The sequence below is a fragment of the Ascoidea rubescens genome (assembly GCF_001661345.1).
Source record: "Ascoidea rubescens DSM 1968 unplaced genomic scaffold ASCRUscaffold_16, whole genome shotgun sequence".
Lineage (NCBI taxonomy): Eukaryota > Fungi > Ascomycota > Saccharomycetes > Ascoideales > Ascoideaceae > Ascoidea > Ascoidea rubescens.
In genome coordinates, this window is record NW_017962928.1 from 13,760 (window position 1) to 34,653 (window position 20,894).

General features: G+C 33.5%; 8 protein-coding genes across 8 annotated transcripts; 6 read left to right on the plus strand and 2 right to left on the minus strand.

The window, feature by feature from the left end:
- Nucleotides 1-306: 306 nt before the first annotated feature.
- Nucleotides 307-1,725, plus strand: SPG5 (Spg5p; the record flags this gene model as incomplete). Its single annotated transcript, XM_020195287.1, has 1 exon — nucleotides 307-1,725. The coding sequence occupies one exon, from the start codon at nucleotides 307-309 to the stop codon at nucleotides 1,723-1,725; it is 1,419 nt and encodes a 472-aa protein (XP_020044937.1).
- A 2,070-nt stretch (nucleotides 1,726-3,795) lies between these two features.
- Nucleotides 3,796-5,346, plus strand: ASCRUDRAFT_18266 (RabGAP/TBC; the record flags this gene model as incomplete). Its single annotated transcript, XM_020189530.1, has 1 exon — nucleotides 3,796-5,346. A coding segment is annotated over one exon (1,551 nt), but the record flags the coding sequence as incomplete, so codon positions are not given.
- A 445-nt stretch (nucleotides 5,347-5,791) lies between these two features.
- On the plus strand, nucleotides 5,792-9,075 carry ASCRUDRAFT_9986 (uncharacterized protein; the record flags this gene model as incomplete). The annotated part of the gene is made up of 2 exons (XM_020195288.1): nucleotides 5,792-5,863; nucleotides 5,953-9,075. 2 exons carry the CDS (start codon nucleotides 5,792-5,794, stop codon nucleotides 9,073-9,075), a joined length of 3,195 nt encoding a protein of 1,064 aa, XP_020044939.1.
- A 503-nt stretch (nucleotides 9,076-9,578) lies between these two features.
- On the minus strand, nucleotides 9,579-10,244 carry VTI1 (v-SNARE protein VTI1; the record flags this gene model as incomplete). The annotated part of the gene is made up of 1 exon (XM_020192058.1): nucleotides 9,579-10,244. The coding sequence occupies one exon, from the start codon at nucleotides 10,242-10,244 to the stop codon at nucleotides 9,579-9,581; it is 666 nt and encodes a 221-aa protein (XP_020044940.1).
- A 596-nt stretch (nucleotides 10,245-10,840) lies between these two features.
- YAH1 (adrenodoxin) lies at nucleotides 10,841-11,418 on the plus strand (the record flags this gene model as incomplete). The annotated part of the gene is made up of 2 exons (XM_020190884.1): nucleotides 10,841-11,010; nucleotides 11,079-11,418. 2 exons carry the CDS (start codon nucleotides 10,841-10,843, stop codon nucleotides 11,416-11,418), a joined length of 510 nt encoding a protein of 169 aa, XP_020044941.1.
- Nucleotides 11,419-11,892: 474 nt separating this feature from the next.
- On the plus strand, nucleotides 11,893-14,010 carry CIK1 (Cik1p; the record flags this gene model as incomplete). Its single annotated transcript, XM_020194738.1, has 1 exon — nucleotides 11,893-14,010. One exon carries the CDS (start codon nucleotides 11,893-11,895, stop codon nucleotides 14,008-14,010), a length of 2,118 nt encoding a protein of 705 aa, XP_020044942.1.
- A 1,892-nt stretch (nucleotides 14,011-15,902) lies between these two features.
- ASCRUDRAFT_82561 (uncharacterized protein) lies at nucleotides 15,903-16,151 on the minus strand (the record flags this gene model as incomplete). Its single annotated transcript, XM_020194739.1, has 1 exon — nucleotides 15,903-16,151. The coding sequence occupies one exon, from the start codon at nucleotides 16,149-16,151 to the stop codon at nucleotides 15,903-15,905; it is 249 nt and encodes an 82-aa protein (XP_020044943.1).
- Nucleotides 16,152-19,871: 3,720 nt separating this feature from the next.
- ASCRUDRAFT_82562 (uncharacterized protein) lies at nucleotides 19,872-20,156 on the plus strand (the record flags this gene model as incomplete). Its single annotated transcript, XM_020194740.1, has 1 exon — nucleotides 19,872-20,156. The coding sequence occupies one exon, from the start codon at nucleotides 19,872-19,874 to the stop codon at nucleotides 20,154-20,156; it is 285 nt and encodes a 94-aa protein (XP_020044944.1).
- Between the last annotated feature and the right edge of the window lie 738 nt (nucleotides 20,157-20,894).

The following is a 20,894-nucleotide window of genomic DNA, read 5'->3' on the forward strand; positions in this document are numbered from 1 at the left end:
CTGGGCCACATTGCCTGCATTTCTCCAGCTCCTTCTCCAGCTTCCTCACAAGCACCATGTTCAGCACCCTCCGAAGCCAGCTCCATATCGCTGGATCCGACAGTCTCCCGCTGCGGGTGCCAGCGGAGAGGGTTTTGTCTTTTCCGACTCGTGCATCTCCGTCCCGGCAACTGGGGTATAAATAGAGGCGCTCTGCTCTGATATTGCTCAGCTTATTAAAGCAAAGCTGCTGCTGTTTCTTCTGTTGAATCGTTATCAAGTGCAAAACGCGAGAAGATCTGTTTGTTCTGGCTTTCTTCTTCCATCATGGTAGAAGTGAATAAGTTTAGAACTTGGGTTTCTCTTTCCAGAAAAGTCGCCAAAAACTTCAGGCGATCTTTGGAGGAACTAGCAGATGCTTTGGCTTCGAGATCTAATCCTTCGTTAGGTCGAGCTCCTGTGCCTGTGCCAGTTCCTGTGAGAAACAACCCAAGTAATCCCTTTTTGAGAGAAGCTCGAAGAAATTTTTCAACCTACAATCCTCGGAAAAGCACCTTCAATTATATCAAATCAGGATATCGTGCAAATCCTGTTAATTTATCTCACAAACTATGGCCATATTCTGCGTTTAGATTTACTGGCGGTTCTTCTGTGTTGATGAAGGGCATCTTTCCTGGCACATTATACAAAAATTTTACAAATACCAATGCCAGATACTTTTCTAGTTATTCGACATCGCATCTTTCAAGAGACGCTGTTCAAAATTTGACATCGTCGTTAAGGGCGTTTTTCTATAATGTTAACTCCAATGGTTTTCAAGTGAACTCAACTTTGAAGAGCAAATCATATCATGGAAATGCCAATTTAGCTCTGGAAAATGTACAAAATGCTTTTGAGTTGGCTAATAAGGCTCATCATAGTGATAACGACAATAACTCGATTGATCCATTATTCAAGAATTTGAATCCTGTTTTAGGATCATTTGTTGATTTTAAAATTGAATCGCCAAGATTGTCTATTCCTAAAATGAGTTTTATCGATGAAGAAATCTTGGATACAATTACTTCTGATTTCCACAACTATCAACAAGAAATGAATGTAGTATTGAACGACATTAAAACCATCTTCACAAACTATGGATCACTTCCAATGTCAATTGAAACTTCGCCTTCAAGCGGTGGAGATGAAGAAAAACCGAACAGCTATTTGAAGAATACTTATAATTCGTATAGTGATAACTATAATAATAGCAATTCAAAGAGTTTCAGGCTTCATTTTCCAAATTATGATGTTGGCAAAGTTGAACAATTATTGACTGAAATTGGTGTTACGAGGGGTATTGTTTATGAGGATAACTCACCAAGTAACCCTAATGTTGATGTGGGCGTCAGCAATAACTTGATGGAAAGACAACCATCGTCTCTGATCCCCAATCATAACTCGAATGGTGCCAATAGCAGTATTGCAGAATCATCTAGGTATTTTGTTGATTCGAACTCTCATTTTGATGAGCAACTAAACGCATCATCATTTGCTCCAATGAACATTGTCTCTTTGCAGGAAGTGCAAAACGATACTCTAAACCAAACCGAACCTGAACCATTGATCTCAGACAACGGTTCCTCTTCGGTTAGCTCTGTATCCAATGACGAGTTCTACAGAGTTTTATCCTTCACCAACAATTCCCCCAGCTTGAGAGATAACTTCAGTTTAGTCTTGCCACTCTCAGACGAGTTGGTTATTTAGAGACGCACAGCTGTGACACTTTCAACTACCCATTACGTTTACTACCTTTACCATATCTACTATATTAATAATATCTGTTTTTGTCGACACTTATCTTCAGATCTGCATCTGGTTCCACTTGAATATTCTTTTAATAATACTTTATGCCTTTTATGTCTATCTTCTGTCGCTGATTCGTGTTTTGCCTCTTGCAAGCTATTTACGCTGCTTCTCCCATGCCTTAGACCTCAGTAGCCTCCTTTCCTTTGTGGACAGCTTCTGCTTCCTCTTCTGCTTCCTCGTTCAGACACGCTGTGCGTAAAACACGTGCCGTTACCTGCTGTAAACGGGTTTGAAGGGGTTTAAATTGCCGCGGCGCGCTGTTTGTGTGTGCAATACCCCTGTAAGCGGGAGCAGGATGCTCGCTGACACAAACTCGCTTTCTGGGCATTTTTGCAACGTAAATTATTTTCGCAGAGGTATTAAACACTCAACAGCATCTCTTTATTTCTACTGCTCTTCTCTGGATGCTACGTTTCGATCCAGTATAAAACACTCTTTACCTGTCTGTCTCCTTTCTTCTTGACCATCTCCCCCATCTCTGTTTTCAAAGTAAAAACACCTATACCATTTTGGCTCTGGTTGATATTTTCACTGAGATTTTCCCTAACACAGTTACCTTGTTCACTCTGCTTTTAAGGCTAAAATTACTCCTTAGGGCCAATTGGTTTTTACTTTAAAACGACTTATTTATCAGCAGGCTCAAAAAATATATTTTCAAAAATACATTTTCAAAACGCATTCTCTTGACAAAAATTTATAATGACCACTTTAACCTCAAAGATGACACATCAAAACTCGGTTTCTGATCTTGAATCTGTTGAATTTCAAGATGCTATCTCAAGAAACTCTTATTTATCTGATTCAACAAATACAAACAAAGAAATGATCAATCCAACTAACACCTTTGACGATATTGATTTAGATAACAGCAAATCTAATTCTAGCAACACAATTAATGCAAATACTTCTAATAACATCGATAACAGTGTCATTAATACTACTCTTAATGACAAAAGCCCAAACTTGATAAACAATCCTCAGAAATCCAATCTTGATGCCAATAAAGGCTACAAATCAGATAGTGACACTGATGAATACGATGATATCGACGATGATGCTGAAAACCTTAGTGATGAAGAATTGTTGAATAGAGTAAATGCCAAATTATCCTCCTTGAAAACACAATTGGACGAAAATACAATAACCAACAATAACAATGGCACAATTAATACCATTACTGACACTATCCATTACAATGATAACGATAATACCAATACCAATACCAATACCAATCACAATATAGATGGTTCAAATCATAATAAGACAATTATTGTTAACAACAATAACAATAATCACTACTCATCTATTAATAACCTTAGTGATACTGATTCTGATAGTGAAGCTGACGATATGAACTTTGAACTTTATCCATCCAAATCGGCTTCAAACTCAAACAATCCTCCAACTATTAATAGTAATATAACCAACGCAACCACAGAAATTGCTTCAAATTTTTCTGAAGTCGATACCATAACTTCCCATAAAAATATTAAAGGTATGTCTCCCCTTACAGCTACCTCTTCAAATGCCACAACTCCCCCAACCATAACTGGTTCAAATTCAAACCTATCCTCTTCAATCATTTTAAATGGTGGCATCCTAAAAAATTCAAATCAAAACTCTTCATCAGACGAAGTTCACGATAAAAATTTACTAAACCCCACTGGTTTAGTCAAACACTCTTCAAATGATTCCAATACTTCCCTTCCAAATCCCCCTCCTCGCAGAGGTATAAAATCTTGGTTTCAAAGATATTCAGTTGCTTCTACAACTTCTGTCAACTCTCAAACTAGCAGCAAATCAAATCAAACTTCAAATCAAAAATCAATCTCAACAACAAATCTTGAAAAGATAGAATCTCACGATAGTGCAAATCCAAATACAAATCCAAGTTTAAATTCAAATTCAAGCATTCACTCAAAAACTTCAGCAAAAAATTCAAAATTGAACAACTTGTCAAATTACGATTTACTTTTATCTCGTTTAGATGGTAATACTCAAGATTTATTATCCAAAAACGAAAAAGATCAAGAACAAGTCAAAACCGGTGCAAACACTTTAAGATCTACTTTCAATGAAATTAAAACTGCTGTTGCTAATTTTGGTGATAATAACGTTGAAACTTGTCATATTGATTGGGATTTTTGGTCCAAAGTTGTTAATGATTACCCAAATGTTGCTAAAAACCAACCACTAGATCTAGCAAAGGCAATCGCTGAGGGTATTCCAAAACAACTAAGAGGTATGGTTTGGCAATTAATCTCAAATTCGAAATCCTCACGTTTAGAAGAACTATACTATTCTATAATTCTGGAACCAAGCTCATATGAAAAGGCTATAAAAAGAGACTTGTCAAGAACAAGATTTATTGGAACAAGTAACATGGTTGATAAATCAGATGCCTTATTTAACATAATTAAGGCTTACTCGTTATTTGACCCAGAAGTCGGTTATACCCAAGGTATGGCATTTATTGCGGTTCCGCTAATAATGAATATGACAGAAAGTGAAGCATTTTGTCTATTAGTTAAATTAATGAAAACATATGGGTTGAGAGAATTGTTTTTGCCAGAAATGCCAGGATTGCATTTAAAATTATACCAATTTGATCGATTATTAGAAGATTTGTGTCCAAATTTATATACACATTTAATCAGACAAGGGATTCGATCATCAATGTATGCATCTCAATGGTTTTTAACAATGTTTGCATACAAGTTTCCTTTGGAAATTGTTTTAAGAATTTACGATATTGTTGTTGCAGAAGGTACAGAAGCAGTCTTGAAATTTGCGATTGCATTCATGACAAAAAACAGTGACAAGTTGTTGAAACTAAATTTTGATCAATTGTTAGAGTTTTTGAAGGATAAGCTTTTTGACTACTATTTGATTGAAAAGGAGGCCAATTCAAACACTACTGCAGTGACCACTCCATCATTTAATCCATTTGCATTGATTTCCCTGGTTGGACAAAAAAGCAACGTTGAAATTACAGTAGAATCATACCAAGTGGATGATCTAGTTGCAGATGCCATGGTTGTCAAGATTTTGCCAATTACATTGAAGAAATACGAATCTGAATATGAAGAGATCCACAGATTAGAAAGAGAAAGGGAAGAAGAAGTGGATAATTTGAGAACCAAACAGGGTCAATTGACAAGACAAATAAGAACCTTGGAAAAGAGCTACGATATGCTTAATCAAGAACACGTCGAAGTCGCAAATGAGATGATCCAGGGCAAGGTCAAAATTGCCAATTTGGAAGACGAAAACCGAGAATTGAAAACCGAAATCTCGACACTAACTGCGAAAATCGAAGAGATGGAGAAAACCACCAACGATTCGAGCGACAAGTACGAAAAAGAGAGGATGATGAAAACCAAGGAAATCGAGGAGGAAATCAAGAAAACAATGGAAAGAAACCTTGAGGTGATGGAAGCCAACAGAATCTTGGAAGAACAGTTGGCAGACTTGGAGAGGTCGCTTGAAATGGCCAGCAACGAGCTAGGCCAGCTCAAGACTGAGAACGAGAGCTTGAGAAAGAAATGGGGGGCCTTGAAGAAGGTGATGGAGGAGTAGATCTGCTGAGCGCCTCCTCTGTCTTCTGTATTATCGTAGTTTTGCATCCACATAGTTTCATAGTCCATCTCAAATCCCAAATCTCATCATAAACGCTTCTAGAGGCCATAAAGCCATAAAGCCATAAAACCTTATAAAAGCGCTATTATGGCCCTGTCCCGATTTGCGCTCACTGTTAGAGGCGATGAGCTCACCTTTGTTTGCTTGCTCTTATCAGCGCTATATAAACTGTTCTTCTCGCTTGCTTAGCTTTTCTTATTTTTTTTTCTTATTTTTTTTGCCAGATCTCAGCAATTGCTTACTAGATTGCCTCCTATATATTCTGCCGGTTCTGCTGTCTTTTCTGCTATCTGTTCAGCTGCATTTTCCTCCTCAGCTGCTCACAATGACCTACGGTCCTAACATACTACACACTGCCGAGGGCAAAAGACTCGAAGAAGACACCCAGAATATCAAGGTATGTCGCCTCCAGCCCAGCTCCAACTGTCTGCTTTTCAATTCTTTTCTATCTTTGCCATCTTGAACTCTTACTAACTTTTTATTTAGAAATGGAAACGTTGGGGTCCCTATCTCGGTGAAAGACAATGGGCTACTGTCAGAGAAGACTACTCCCACGATGGAGACGCCTGGAACGATTTTCCCTTCGATCACTCTAAATCAAGAGCATATCGATGGGGAGAAGATGGTCTAGCTGGTGTTTCCGACAACCATCAGCTCTTGAACTTCTCAATTGCTCTCTGGAACGAAAACGACGATTTTTTGAAAGAAAAACTTTTTGGTGTTACCGGTCCTCAAGGCAATCATGGTGAAGATGTCAAAGAAATCTATCACTATCTCGATAACACCCCCACCCATTCATATATGAAATACCTTTATAAATATCCCCAATCAAAATTCCCCTATGAAAAATTGGTTGAAGAAAACCAAAAGAGATCGAGGCTAGAAAAGGAATACGAATTGCCAGATACAAAAATCTTTGATGAATCCAATTTTTTCGATGTCATATTCGAAGTCGCTAAGGATGAGAACGATCCCGACGAAGTCTATTTCAGAATAACCGCTTATAACAGATCTGCTGCTCCTGCTCCTCTCCATATCTTGCCTCATGCTGTCTTTAGAAACACTTGGTCTTGGGGTATTCCTGAAGAAAAAAACCACCCAAAGCCCTCCTTCTCAAGGGAATTTGATAATAGCGATTCTTCAATTAAGATCGACCATTGGAAATTTGGTAAGAAAAGACTAGTCTTTTCTCCCTCCCCAGGTTGTAACGACCACTCCGATGATGTTGAACCAAAACTATTATTCACTGAAAATGAAACAAATACAAAAAAATTATATAATCAGCCAAACAAATCAAAATACGTTAAAGATGCTTTTCATGAATACGTTGTCGATGAAATCAGCGAAGCTATTAATCCTCAAAATGTTGGTACAAAAGCTTGTGCTTGGTTTTCCTTTGATGCTGATGGTGGTGTTCCTCCCGGTGACTACGTTACTATTCGTTATAAATTATCTACTATAAACGATGGTGATACAGAAAAAAGTTGCATTATTGATGAAGAAGCATTTGATCAGGTCTTTGTTGAAAGACAAGATGAAGCTGATAACTATTATTGGTCAATCACTCCATTGCCAATCACAGAAGAATTGAGAACTATTCAACGTCAAGCCTTTGCAGGTTTATTATGGACCAAACAATATTACGGTTTTGTTCACCAATATTGGGCACATGGTGACCCAGCTACTCCTAAACCACCTCCAAATAGAGCAAATGGTAGAAATAAACATTGGAATCATTTATATATTGACCAAGTATTATCTTTACCTGACAAATGGGAATATCCTTTTTTCGCTGCTTGGGATACTGCTTTTCATTGTATTCCTCTTGCAATGATTGATCCTGCCTTTGCTAAAAATCAATTGGATTTATTAACTAGAGAATGGTACATGCATCCAAATGGTCAAATACCTGCTTATGAATGGAACTTTAGTGATGTGAATCCACCAGTTCATGCTTGGTCTGCCTTTAGAATTTATAAAATTGAGAGAAAAATGTATGGAAGAGAAGATAGAGATTTTTTGGAAAGAGTCTTTCAAAAATTGTTATTAAACTTCACTTGGTGGGTTAATAGAAAGGATTCTGATGGAAATAATGTCTTTGAAGGTGGCTTTTTAGGTCTAGATAACATTGGTATCTTTAATAGATCTGAACCTTTGCCAACTGGTGGTGTATTGGAACAAGCTGATTCTACTGGTTGGATGGCGTTTTTTTGTCTCCAAATGTTAAATATTGCCTTGGAATTATCCAAAGAAAGATCAGTTTATGAAGATATCGCATCAAAATTTTTTGAACATTTCTTATTAATTGCTGATGCCATGACATTTAGAGATGCTTCACCAGATGAAACTGAAGCCACTAAAAAATCTCTTTGGAATGAAGAAGATCAATTTTTCTATGATTCGATTTCTTATGATCATGTTTACAAACAACAATTACCTGTTAGATCTTTAGTTGGCTTGATTCCTTTGTATGCTTGTTTAACTTTAGAACCTGAATTATTGGAAAAATTCCCAAGTTTCAAAAAAAGGTTAGATTGGTCAATTGAAAATAAAAGTTGGATTTTTGAAAGAAATATTGCATGCACTAAAGCTAAAGGAGTTGGAGAACGTTTATTGTTATCATTAGTGAATAAAGAGAGATTAGTTGCAATTTTAGAGAAGATGTTGGATGAAGATGAATTTTTATCTGATTATGGTATAAGATCATTATCAAAATATCATGAAAAGCATCCATTTGAAATGAATGTTCATGGCCAACATTATAATGTTAGCTATTTGCCTGGAGAATCAGATTCGGGGCTTTTTGGTGGAAATTCTAATTGGAGAGGACCAATCTGGTTTCCAACAAATTTTCTTTTAGTTGAATCACTACAAAGATTTTATTTATATTATGGACAATCATTGAAAGTTGAATGTCCCAAGAGATCTGGAATAATGCTCAATTTAGCTCAAGTTGCTGAAGAAATCCAACATCGTTTAATTAAATTATTTACACAAAATGAAGGAGGGTACAGAGCTTGTAATGGAGACTCTAAAATATTAAATTGCAATGAATTTTTCAGTGATAATGTTCCATTTTATGAATATTTTGATGGTGATACTGGAAGAGGATTAGGAGCTTCACATCAGTGTGGATGGACAGCGTTAGTTGCGAAATGGATTCAAGATGTTGGTGTGTCATTAAAATTACCAAGTACGCCATACACACCCAAGACATCAGCCACGTCAGATTATTTTAATATTGATGATAATGAAATTATCAAGTATTATCCTAGTGGCGGGAAATTTTCGGCTAAACTGGCTAGACGTCGTTCTGGAAAATCGTTGGTTAATTTGACATCGCAAGTTTTAGAGTTGACAGAAGAAGAGTGCAAGATTTATCAAAGAGAAATACCAATGACACCTGGAGCCAAATCTATTGTAAGTGAAGATGATAATTACTCTGAGTTGGGACTTTCAAGACAATCGACTAGGGTCTCATCAGCAATGACAGAGGAACACGAAAAGGCAATAATTGAACAGATCCGAACAGCTATTCAAAATTACAAGTTCAAGAAGAACGAAAAGGAAGATGATGTTTCAAGCGATGAATTAGAAGCTCATTCCTGATTATTTTATTTTATTTTTTTTGTTATTTTTAATTTTATTTTTAGTTTTAGTGGTGTCTTTTTTCAGTAATTATTTGGTTTTATTTGATTGATTGATTTATATCCATTCATTTGATAAATGTTTTTAGATATCTATATAATTTTTTTTTTTTTTAATTTTTCCTTATCGTTTTTAAGAGTCAAGTTTTTGACTAGAAATAATTTCTTTTGATAAATTTTGTGATAAATGTTTTGGTGATATATATAGTTATTAATAATTTTAATTGGTATTAGATATAATAGATAATCAATTAGCAGTTTTTCTGCGCGAAATGAAAGAAAAAGTAGATAGCAATAAAGGTGTATTTTATGAAATGAAGGAGGAAGAGAGAAGAGAGATAAAGGGAGGAATCAATTGAGAGAAAATCATTAAATTGAAAACAAGAAATCAGACAGTAAAAATAAAACAATTGTAAACTATAAAGAAAAAGAGAGAGGTGTGATATTGAAGAAGATTAAATGAGATTACCAGAATTTACTTAATAAGACTAAGAAAATCAAGATTATGAGAACAGCTATGATTGCATAAGTTATCATTTTATTGGTGGCCATTCTTCTTGTCATTTTTCTTAAAGTTCTGATACTTTTATCAACATAACCATCAGCATCCATTAAAGTGTTTCTTGAATTTATAATTTGTTCTCTTTGACCTCTTAGATCATTTAAAATACCTGCACCAATATTTTCAGTTTCAGCGCCAATTCTTTGAGAGTCTCTTAGTCTATCAGAGGATCTCTCTAGGGAGGCATTTGCTCTTAATAGAGATTGCCTTTGAGAATAGTTTGGATCGTTATTATTGTAGTCAAATTGAGGAGAGGAGCCGAAAAGGATTCTTCTGTCTTCATCGTCCATTAGTTTTTTCAATTGAATTTTTTGCTTTTCTACACTTGATCTGTAGGAACGAATCTTTGAATTAAAAGAGGATCTTTCAGAAGAGGAGATGTTTTGAACTTCAATGCTCATTTGATCAATTATTTCATAGCATTCATCAGTGGCTCTTTCTACAGCCTTCATTGCAGATTTCCTTGGTTCGCCATCCAAGTCTCTGATCTGGTTCAATTTTTCTTGAGCTTCTTCGTAGGCTATTTGGAAATCAGCCTCATAGGTCTGAAATAGTTCGTAGTCAGCCATTGTGAGTGTTTGTTGTTAGCTATATCTTCTGGATACAGAGCAGTTACTGATACTGATAGTGATGGTGATCAGTGGAGTATTGAGCCTCTAACAAGGACGGATTATGTAAGCGCCGCCATCCTATTTCCGTGCTTTGTTGCTGGAGATGGTGGAGATGGTGACGATAACGACAATGGCAATACTGAAGAAAAGTGGAAGCTATGGAATGGAAGCAGCAGGGATTGGGCATTGAAGAGTGCAGCACAGGAAGCACAGGAAGCACAGAAAGCAAAGAGAGCAGATAGAGTGGAAAGAGCAGAGAACGCAGAGCAAAGCATTGCTACTGGAGCAGTTCTCGCTGGAGCCGAAGCTACTGAGCCATAGAAAAGCAGCGCTGAAGCAGTTCTGGAAGCAGAAGCAGCAGAGGCACCAGAAACACCAGCTGCTCCATTAGTAATGCAGCAATGCTCCCTCAGCTATTGGCCGGAGCGCGACTCGTCCCGAAAGGGTATCGGCGGTGAATCATCCTCTGTAAATTTTTCGCTTTGTATTTGCTGCTTCTGCTGCCTGTGCTTCCTTTTCTGCTGCTGCTGCTTTTGCTTCTTCTGCTGTCCGCCATGTTTCGCTTCTCCATAGCTCTCGTCCACAGACAGCTCACAGCGTCCTCGTTGGCGCTCGCCAGAACGCCCCCAATTGCAGCCATTCCACGAAGGACATTCCAACGACTGTTCTCCAGCTCGATGATCAACTTCCATGGCCACATCCACAAACCCAAGCCTGGTGAAGAGTATGTTCCTGTTTCTGTTCCTGCTTCTGCTTCTCGATTCGTTCGGCACACTAACAATTGATTCCTAGATTGCATATCACATTTGTTACCAAAGATGGTAAGGCTTTCACCTACGAGGTCGCAGAGGGAGACACCATCATGGATATTGCTCAGGCCCATGGGTTGGATATGGAGGGTGCCTGTGGAGGCTCCTGCGCCTGCTCCACCTGCCATGTTATCATAGATCCAGAGTACTACGATGCCATTCCTGAGCCTGATGACGATGAAAACGATATGTTGGATTTGGCTTTTGGTTTAACTGAAACCTCACGATTGGGCTGCCAGGTCAAAATGTCCAAAGAACTAGATGGAATCAGAGTGGCTCTTCCCTCCATGACCAGAAACCTCCAGAAGAGCGACTTCTCCTGAGCTGCTTTTCAATTCTGCTTTTCAATTCTTCCTCAGTTCTACTTATCTCATCAATAGTGTAAATATCTTTGGCCTCACTCAAAAAGTACATATCGAATTTCTGTATTATTCCTCATCACTCTTACATTCTTTTTTTTCTTCTGTTTTCGTCAGCTCCGCCCAAATTTCTCTCTCTCTACATATACACCCTCCATACTAATCTTCTTCAGATTATCTCCAGTCACGAGCTATCTGTCGATATTTCTCTTCTGGTTTGAAATTTGTTTCACATTTTTTCTATTGTGCTTCATTTTACTTCTGTTTCCAGATGCAAATCCTAATCAATTCATCCATTTTTCACTGTTCATTTGATCAATTAATGAACATTACCAACCAACTATATACATCTCATTTATAACACAATATAATCCCATTATTTTTCTCTTTTATTCTCCCCTTGCCTACTTGTTTACCTTAAATGACACTTTTATAACAATGCACTCAAATTTCTCTACTCCTTCTAAACTATCTTTTAACGATAAGAATGATAACGATAACAATAACAATAACAACAACAACAATAATAATAATAACAAAAATCTAAATTCAATACAAATTATTAAAAGAAAATCAGACTCTCACAATCAAAGATCTTTAGCTAAACCAAAAATAAGTCTACAAAATTTACAAACTGTTTATAAAAAAGATTCTCAATCTGATTCACTATTCAAATTACCCCAAGCCTCTTCCTTCACTTTTAATTCCAATCAAAATCAAAATTACAACTATAATCAAAACTCGCAAAATAAATCTGCTTTCTCTCTAAAATACTCTTCCTCAAATCAACTTGAAGATTACTACTCAAAGGAAATTCTATCACTTGAAAAAAAAATCCTAAATCTAAACAACGAAATCAATCTCTATATCAACAAAATTAACCAAATTCAAAACATAAACCTCGATTACTCTAAAAAGAAATCAGAATACAATCTCAAAATCAAAAAAATAGACCTACTAATAAACTCAACAATCAAACAATTCGACTACGAAAACCATTTAATCCAAACTGATCTAGACCACCAATCAAAACTATACAACCTACAACTAAAAGAACTACAAAATAATCAAAAGAGAATCCTAGACTCAACCATCCAAACATTAAAAAACCAACTATCAAATACAACCTCTTTAAAACCAAACAAATCTTTATCAATCGAAATTGAAAATCTCCAAAACGATATCAACAATGCAAATGTAATCCTAAATAACCTTAANAAAAAAAAAAATAACAATTTATCAACCGAAATCGCTAAATTGGACCAAATTTATAATAACTTTATTCAGAATGAAAATTTAAAATTATCAAATTTACAAGATCAAATCTCAACAAAAAACTTGGAACTAGATAAAAATTTGTCAATATTAAACCAATTGAAAATTGATGAAAAAAATTTCCTTCTTCAAATTAATGAAATTAAATCACAATTATCAAACATTGATAATAACGAAAAATCTTCTCAACTTTTACTAAACAGCCTTCAATCAAATATAAACAGTTATAATCAAAAAATTTCTCTCCAGAATAACGAATTGACTAAATGGCAAAATGATTTAAATCAAAGCAATAAATCGTTTTATCAATCTCTCAATAAACTAAATAAAGAAAAACTATCAATCAGAAGGACAGAAACTTCAATTCAAGACTTAAATGGCAAATTAAGAGTCTATATTAGAATCTTCAATAACAACAATAATCTTTTTGCATTTCCTGATTCAAGAGAAGATAAAAAAATTCTAAATCTAACAAATGCCTCTCTCAAATTTACCTTTGATAAAGTTATAAATCCAGATTTTGATGATTCAGAGATTATTGAAGAAACAAAATGCTTAATCGAACATAGTATGAAAGGTTCGAATATATCAATTATCTTTATAGGCTCAAATTATAACTCGTCGTCTTTTATACCAGATAGTATATTGGAAAATATTAAAAACTTAAGACTGAGATATGAAAAAAATTTTAAACTTAAAAACTGGAATTATAAATTCAAACTACAATACAATTCAATTGACTTGCAAAATAATCAATTTGATCAATTTATAATAACTGATTTATTAGATAAGAATTCCAATAATGTTGAAATAAAATTTAAAGATTCTGGAAGATTTGATATAAATTCAAAGACAATTGATATTAATGAAGACGATAAAGAGTTGTTTGATTTATCTATTAATAAAGAGGGCGGATTATCAAATTCTATTTTAATTGGAACAATTCATGTTAAAGCTAGTAAATCCACTCCAAACAGTAAAATTAAATTTGATTCATGTATTTATTTTATTGATTTTACATTAGTTAAAGAAGAAATAAAATTAAAGATATTTGAATATTTGAAAAATTTGAAAGACATATCCAGTTCATCAATAAACGAAATGGATTTAATCAGTAGAATTTTGAAGGCGATTTATTGCCATACAAAAAGTTTGACTTATTTTATTATATCAAATAAAGATAATGAGAAAAATGTGAGTGAAAGTTCAATAATCGACACAATGATATTAGCAGAACAAATCAATAAAATGAGTTCTCCTTCCAAAAAAAAATGTTTCTAGTTCATCAATAACTTGATAAAAAAAGAGAAAGATTACTAAATCAATAAAAAAGTGGAATAATATACTACTTTTTAAATAAATAAATAAATAAATAAATAAATAAATAAATAAATAAATAAATATAAAAATAGAAATAAAAATAAAAGTTTAAGGGATCATATTAATATATTGCCAATAAAAGAATCAAGGAGTTAAAAGACATTGTTGAAGATAAAATTATGAATCTTTTTAGTGAAGAAGGTATTGATAAATATAATGGGTAATGGGTAATGGGTAATGGCTATTGATATGCTAAAATTAAGATAATTTTGATTTTGATTTAAATTTATAATAAAGTTTGGAAAAGATTGGAAAAGTTTAAAATTGTTTATAAATATTTAGTAAAGATTGTTAGAATGAATAATTTGATTTCATTTTATATAAAAATGATAGAAATGGGTTATATGATTAATTATTGTTTCAAAAGTTGGGATTATTAGTGAATAATTGATTCATGATATATTGCCAAAAAAATGTTTAAAGGGATCTTTAAGGGACTTTTAAGAGATTTTTGAGAGATTTAAGAAAAGTTCAAAGAGATTTATATAAGATCTGAATGAGATACATAAGATTGAATAGAAAGATGGGAAATTGAAGATAGAATTGGTAAAATGGTGAAATGATGAACTGATTGATGCGTAACATTTATTCATTTAAATAGATTGAGATATAAGATGAAATGACTGGATATAGGATAAAATCCCAAAAAAAACAAAAAAAGCAGGAAAATAAAAAATAAATAAAACATAAAAATTAATTAGGTAAAAAATAAAAAATGATAAAAAAACAAGTTAAGTAAGAATCAAATATTGCAATGGTTGATCGGTATTCATTTATTATACAATTTATAAGATGTTGTATAAAATATTGTATATAATTTGAAAGAACAAAACCGAAGAGTGAAAACCGAAAGTTGGAAATTATTTAAGACCCATATGCAATCTTTATTTAGTGGTATTAATAAAAAACTGGTTGAAAAATGATTGAAAAATGGTTAAAAAATGATTGAAAATTGTTGGAAATCTGTTGAAAATCTGTTGAAATAATTGAATCATTTGGATTATCACAAACGGGATATCTACGATCAAAGGATACTTAGAGATAATTGATACAGTTGATATAATTGATACATGTTGTAGGAGAATATTTTTGATTCTTTTTCTGAGGTAATGAAATAGTAGAATAAGATTGTTGAGTCAATCGAGCCTTAAACATTAAATTATGTAAACTATTAAAGGTATTAAAAGTATTAAAGGTGTTGAAGCCATAGAGCCATAGGAAGTTGGGAAATTGACGAGATACAAAGAAAGTAGCTACATAAGGACGAGTGAACTTTAAATAATCTTAAAATTGTGTTAATGGGTATTTCCAGTTGAAGAGAAAAAAAATAGAGAAATCGATTGGAAAAAAAAGAAAAAGGACTCGTTTTAATGTCTGGATGTAGATATAACTATTTTGTCTCGCCGAATAGAGTAATGTTTTGAAGAAGAAGATTATAACCGAAGATGAAAAACAAGAAGAGGAAATTGAATTTAGCAAATCATCTGATTCATAAAATCATGTCTAAGGTTTTGCAATTGAAAAATATCATGTTATAATGTAGTAGCGAACAGCCAATAGCAAATGGACCAGGTGGAAAGTTCAATGACCAATGTTGGCTAATCGGAAGAGAAGCTGAAAAATGATGCAAATAATTGAATAGTAAAACAAAATTCAAAAATAAAATGAGTAAAAGAGATGAAAAAAAGTGAAAAAAAAGTGAAAACAACAAAAGATAATCAAGCAAATGAAAACAAGAAAGGGAGGACATAAAAATAAACAGCTCGCCAACAATTTCACTTTCACTTTCACTTTCATTTTGGCTTCAGCAAGTTGGAAGAGTGTTGAGTTGTGCTTTTTCCTCCCACTCGATATCTGTCTGAAAATCGGGCACCCATTTCGATAAAAACAGCCAAATATGCCCCCAAGTCTGAACAGTGGGCACACCATTGGAAAGTGACGGGAGCAGGGAAATGGGTGATTCTCCACGATATGGCCCTCGATGAGCAGTCTTGACAGTGACCTGGAGCAGCAACACAATGCACCAGTTTGAGTCGCAACATCTGGAGATTTCAATGACGATTCGAGAGCAGTGATTGAAGGAGAGTGAAGAGAGTGAAGAGTGAAAAGTGAAAAAAGTGGAAAAAGTGAAAAAGAGTGAAAGACGAGAATCTGGAAATGAATACGCTGATGAGGACTAGTGCAGCGTCCCGCATATAGCGCAGTATGTCACATATGTATGAGCTTTAATGCAGATATACGACACAGTGCGTTACCGGAACCTTATTAGGTAAGCGCATAATATAAGAGGTCAGGACGGCCGCTGATTGGCTGGGCCGGCGGACAGAGCTCGTGGTAGTAAAGGAAAGTAAACAGAGAGAATAGAGAGAACAGAAGGCAAACAGAAGGTAAACAGAGCATAGACAGGAGCAGAGGAAGTGCTTTTTTTGAGCAGATTCCACTCCTTGTTGGTGAATGGACCCAGTGGGTAGTTTGGGGGACTGGGAGATGGTGTCGCTGGGGAAGAAGAGCCTGGAGGCTTTGGCTGGACTGTGTTGCTTTGTGACGCTAATTTTCACACTTCGGGAGCTATACATGAAAATCACCTTGTAATTTGATCTGATGGACCCATAAAATACAAACTATCGGTTCAAATAAACTCAGAAAGCGATGATTTAATCAACTCAGCGTCGTGAGGTTTCATTGTTGAGATTTCGTTGAGATCCGGTCGATTGAAAGACAAAAACAGCAGCAACAATAGCAATCAAATCAAGACTCGTTGATACAAAACAATACAATACAATACAATAAAATTCCAGCATCTAGTCAAAAGAAACATTGGGGGAAATGTCCAACAATTGGATCTAAGTTCGGAAAGCTGCTTCACTTATTATTCTTCCTACCTGATACCACTACACGATGATGGCTTTCTCAGCTCCTTTTCTTTTCCTTATTGGAAATTTCTTCCAATAGTGGCCCATACACTGTGATATATTTGCTGATTTTTGTAAAGCAGGGAAATGAAATGCAGCAGCAACATGAGCAGTAGCGTAGGTCTGAAGGTCAGCATGGTTATTTTGACTGATATTAATCAAGAATGTTGAATGTGTTGAGCAAAATATAAAAGTTTATTGCAAGATTCTAAGCTCAATTACATTTCAATATCAATTCTATTTTATTTTATTTCATGATTTATAGTCTCAAGAGTCACACGTTATTTCAATTACCAGGTGTTTTTGCTGGGTGTGCTAAAAAATAGAAAAATAAAATGAAAAATATAATTTAATAGAATTTAAACAAAAATATAAATCTAAACTATCCAATTCTTTTCACTCTTTTCATTTTCCTTGCTTTTACTTCTCTTTCTTTTTCTTTCCTTTGACCTTTGACTTTATTGTTTTACAAAAACTCGATTCCTTTACAAAGTTCCATTTAATAGTTTATAATTTATCTAACATTCAAAGCATATAATACTAACAAATTCAGTAAAAAACGTACATTTGTTGTTGGTTTCTTTCTTTTATTAACGAGTTTGCTAAGTTTCGTTAGTTGTCGTTTTAAGTTTTCTCTTTCCGAATTCTCATCAATATATATCATCTGCTTCAATCTTAGCACACAACTTTAAAGCATTACAACACTGAATAGTAAGTAAAAGTGAAAACTTATTTAATATTATTCAATACCATTTAATATCGTTCAGCACTAGATAATTATTTGAATACTACAACGAATGCTACGCTACATACTGTATTTTAGTAATTTACTTTAATTTAACCATTCAATCTGATAAATCAATCCGGTATTTTTCATCATTTGCTAAAATTCTGTTTTACACTTTTCAAATCTCTCATTTTTTCTTTTCTTTTCTTTTTTTTTCTTTTCATTTTCGCTTTTCTCAATTCTCTCAACGTTTGATCATTGTATGTTTACACATCAATATAATCCAAATACAATCATAATGTAATTATATTATTAGTTGATTCTGTAAAACTCTTTCCATTTTTTTCGTTTTCCTTTTGGCTTTTACAAGTAGAACTAAGCGTCCACTTAAGGTCATAAGAAAATCCTCGTAATATACACACACAATAGGTAAATCATTTTAATATTCTTTTAAATGTATATGCTATGGAAATCAACTTACTATTACTAAAAAGTAATTACAAATTGTAAATGCAATTCAATAGCTCTCGATTTTTGTATTTTTGTGTTTTTATGTTTTTGTGTTTTCAACTATTCAACTATTCAATTTGATTATAGTTCTATTTTTTATTTCACTCATTTTTGTTGTAGTTTTGTTTTCTCGATTTTTCTCGATTTTTCTCGATTTTTCTCGATTTTTCTCGATTTTTCTCGATTTTTCTCGATTTTTCTCGATTTTCTCATTTTTCTCGATTTTCTCATTTTTCTCAATCTTTTTAGAATTTTCAAATCACCTAGCGTCAAAATCATCAATTAATAAAATTATAAATTGTAATTTATTAGTTTGAAAACTATTTGAGAATTATTTGAAAAATCATGAGTGAGACTAAAAAAAAAAATAATACTAATACTAATACTACTAATAATAATAATAATAAATGATTTGATATTTGCTTTAATTTTAAAAGTTAATGCAATCCAAGGGTCATATCTAATAGATTTTCCTATCCATATCCCTATCCCTATTCCTATTAAAATTGATTGAATTTTCCAACAATTAATTTGAAATTCAAAATTCAAAATTCAAAATTCAAAATCCAATTTTGAAAAATCAATACTGTAAAATCAAAAATCAAATCAAAAATTAAAAAGAAAATGAAAATGAAAATGAAAATATAAAACTATCGAGTTTAAAGAAATCAAGGTAAAATAAAAGTGAAAGAAAAAAAAAAAGTTGACCCATTTTTTGTTTTAAAGTTTCTTATATTGGGCTTTAGTAGAACAAAAAAACCACTCCAACGTTAGTTCGAAATCAATCATATTTTCATATTTTCATATTTTCATGTTTAAAATATGTAATATGAAATATAATAATGATAATGATAATGATAATGGTAATGGTAATAGTAATGATAATAATATATTCGAGATTTCCTATTACGAATTATTGACTCATCTTAGTAAAGTAAAAGAAGATTCAGTAGTTGTTGTAGCATTATTTGGAATCGTAAATGAAGCAAATTTTTTTATTTTTTTAGTCTGGAGATAAACAAATGTCTAACAAAACACAGAGTTTCAAAATGAGTATAAGAGATGATTGTGTTGAAGTTAGCGGTAGAATTACTGCAAGAAGAATAAAACTTGATTAAAGCAGAGTGAACCAGAGTAAAAAATAAAAGAAATTAAGAAATCAATACGAATTTGAAGAAAAGAAAAATATTTATAGCAGTATTTTCGTAGTGTTGAAGCAATTGCGATAATTGCGATATATAGTTGGGATAGTTGTAGTAGTTGAGATAGTTGTGGTAGTTGAGATAGTCAAGTGTTTAAATTTCACAAATTGGTTTCTTTAAACTTGCCCAAAGAGGTTGAAGGAGTTGTTTTTGCTGAAATACTTTGTGAAATGAGTTCAGGTATTTCAAAGGACAGTTTTTTGAACGACAACAGTGGAAAGAGTGGAAAATGAGCAGCTGAAATGCGGCACTTTGATTGGCCAGGAGGGTAAAGATAACACAAAAGTCGACATTGTTGAGACGCAGCAGTTGAGTCGAAATTCTTGAGACGAAAAGGGCCAGAACCGAAATAGTCCCTTTCCGCAAAGGGCTGTGTCGAGCGCCCGTGGTGGGTAGAGAGAGCGTGGTCACATGCCGCACAGCAAAAGCGCGGGAAAAAGGACTGCCAGCATTCTCTTTGCAAAGGGGAGAGACGTGACCCGAAAAGAAAGGAAAGATGTCTCTGAAGCCCAAAGAGGCAACAATCAGACAAAAAGAACAAAAGAGCAGAACATACCAAATAAAACCAGAAAGCGAAGGAAACAAATCAAGCAAATTGGGCTGGATAAAGTAATTGGAAAATGGCTTGATGATATTTGTGGTGCAGGCGAGATTATTAGGTTTTTGGTTGCTTGTTTTTGCAACGGATATAGGTGATTAAGCAGGATAGCAAAGGGTAGAGGTAAGCACAAAAGAATTGAGCAGATACTGCTAATTATAAATTGAATTGTATAGTTTAGCAAGAAAAAAAAGAGAGCAGAAAAAAAAAAGAAAGGAATGCTTCTGTGTGAATTTAGTGGTAACAATAATATTCATGTGAATTGGGCGAATTAATTTAAACAAGATTAGATTTTGAATTTCTTTTGGTTGAATAAAGGGAAAAGACAAAGTTAAAAAAGGCAGAAATTCAAAAAAAAAAAAAAATAAAAACAAAAAAACAAACTTTGAAAGTAATGTAAAGTGACAAATAAAAACGAGTGTCAAGTCATAGAATATTATATTGTGTTGTGTAATTGATCAAAGAGCTGGATGAAATTATTCAAACTTTTATTTTTATTTTTTTCTTTTTCTTTTTCATTTGTTTGTTTGAAATTATTTTAAATGAAATACATATTTTTGTATGTTCCGTTATTTTGAGTAGTCAAAGCAAGTAAATTTTAAAGTTAAATTCGAGAAAAAGTCTTAAATAGAATATGAATTTTGGTTTATTACAGATATTTAGTATGATATGGTGAAATTAAAATCAAATTGAGATAATTGAGATAAAAAATGAAATAAATTTACGATAAAATTGAGATGAATTTCATGCAAATTGTATGTAACGATGAAAATAATAATAAAAAATTGGCAATGGAGTTAATAGTCTAAATTAAATGCAGTACCAGGAACATAAAC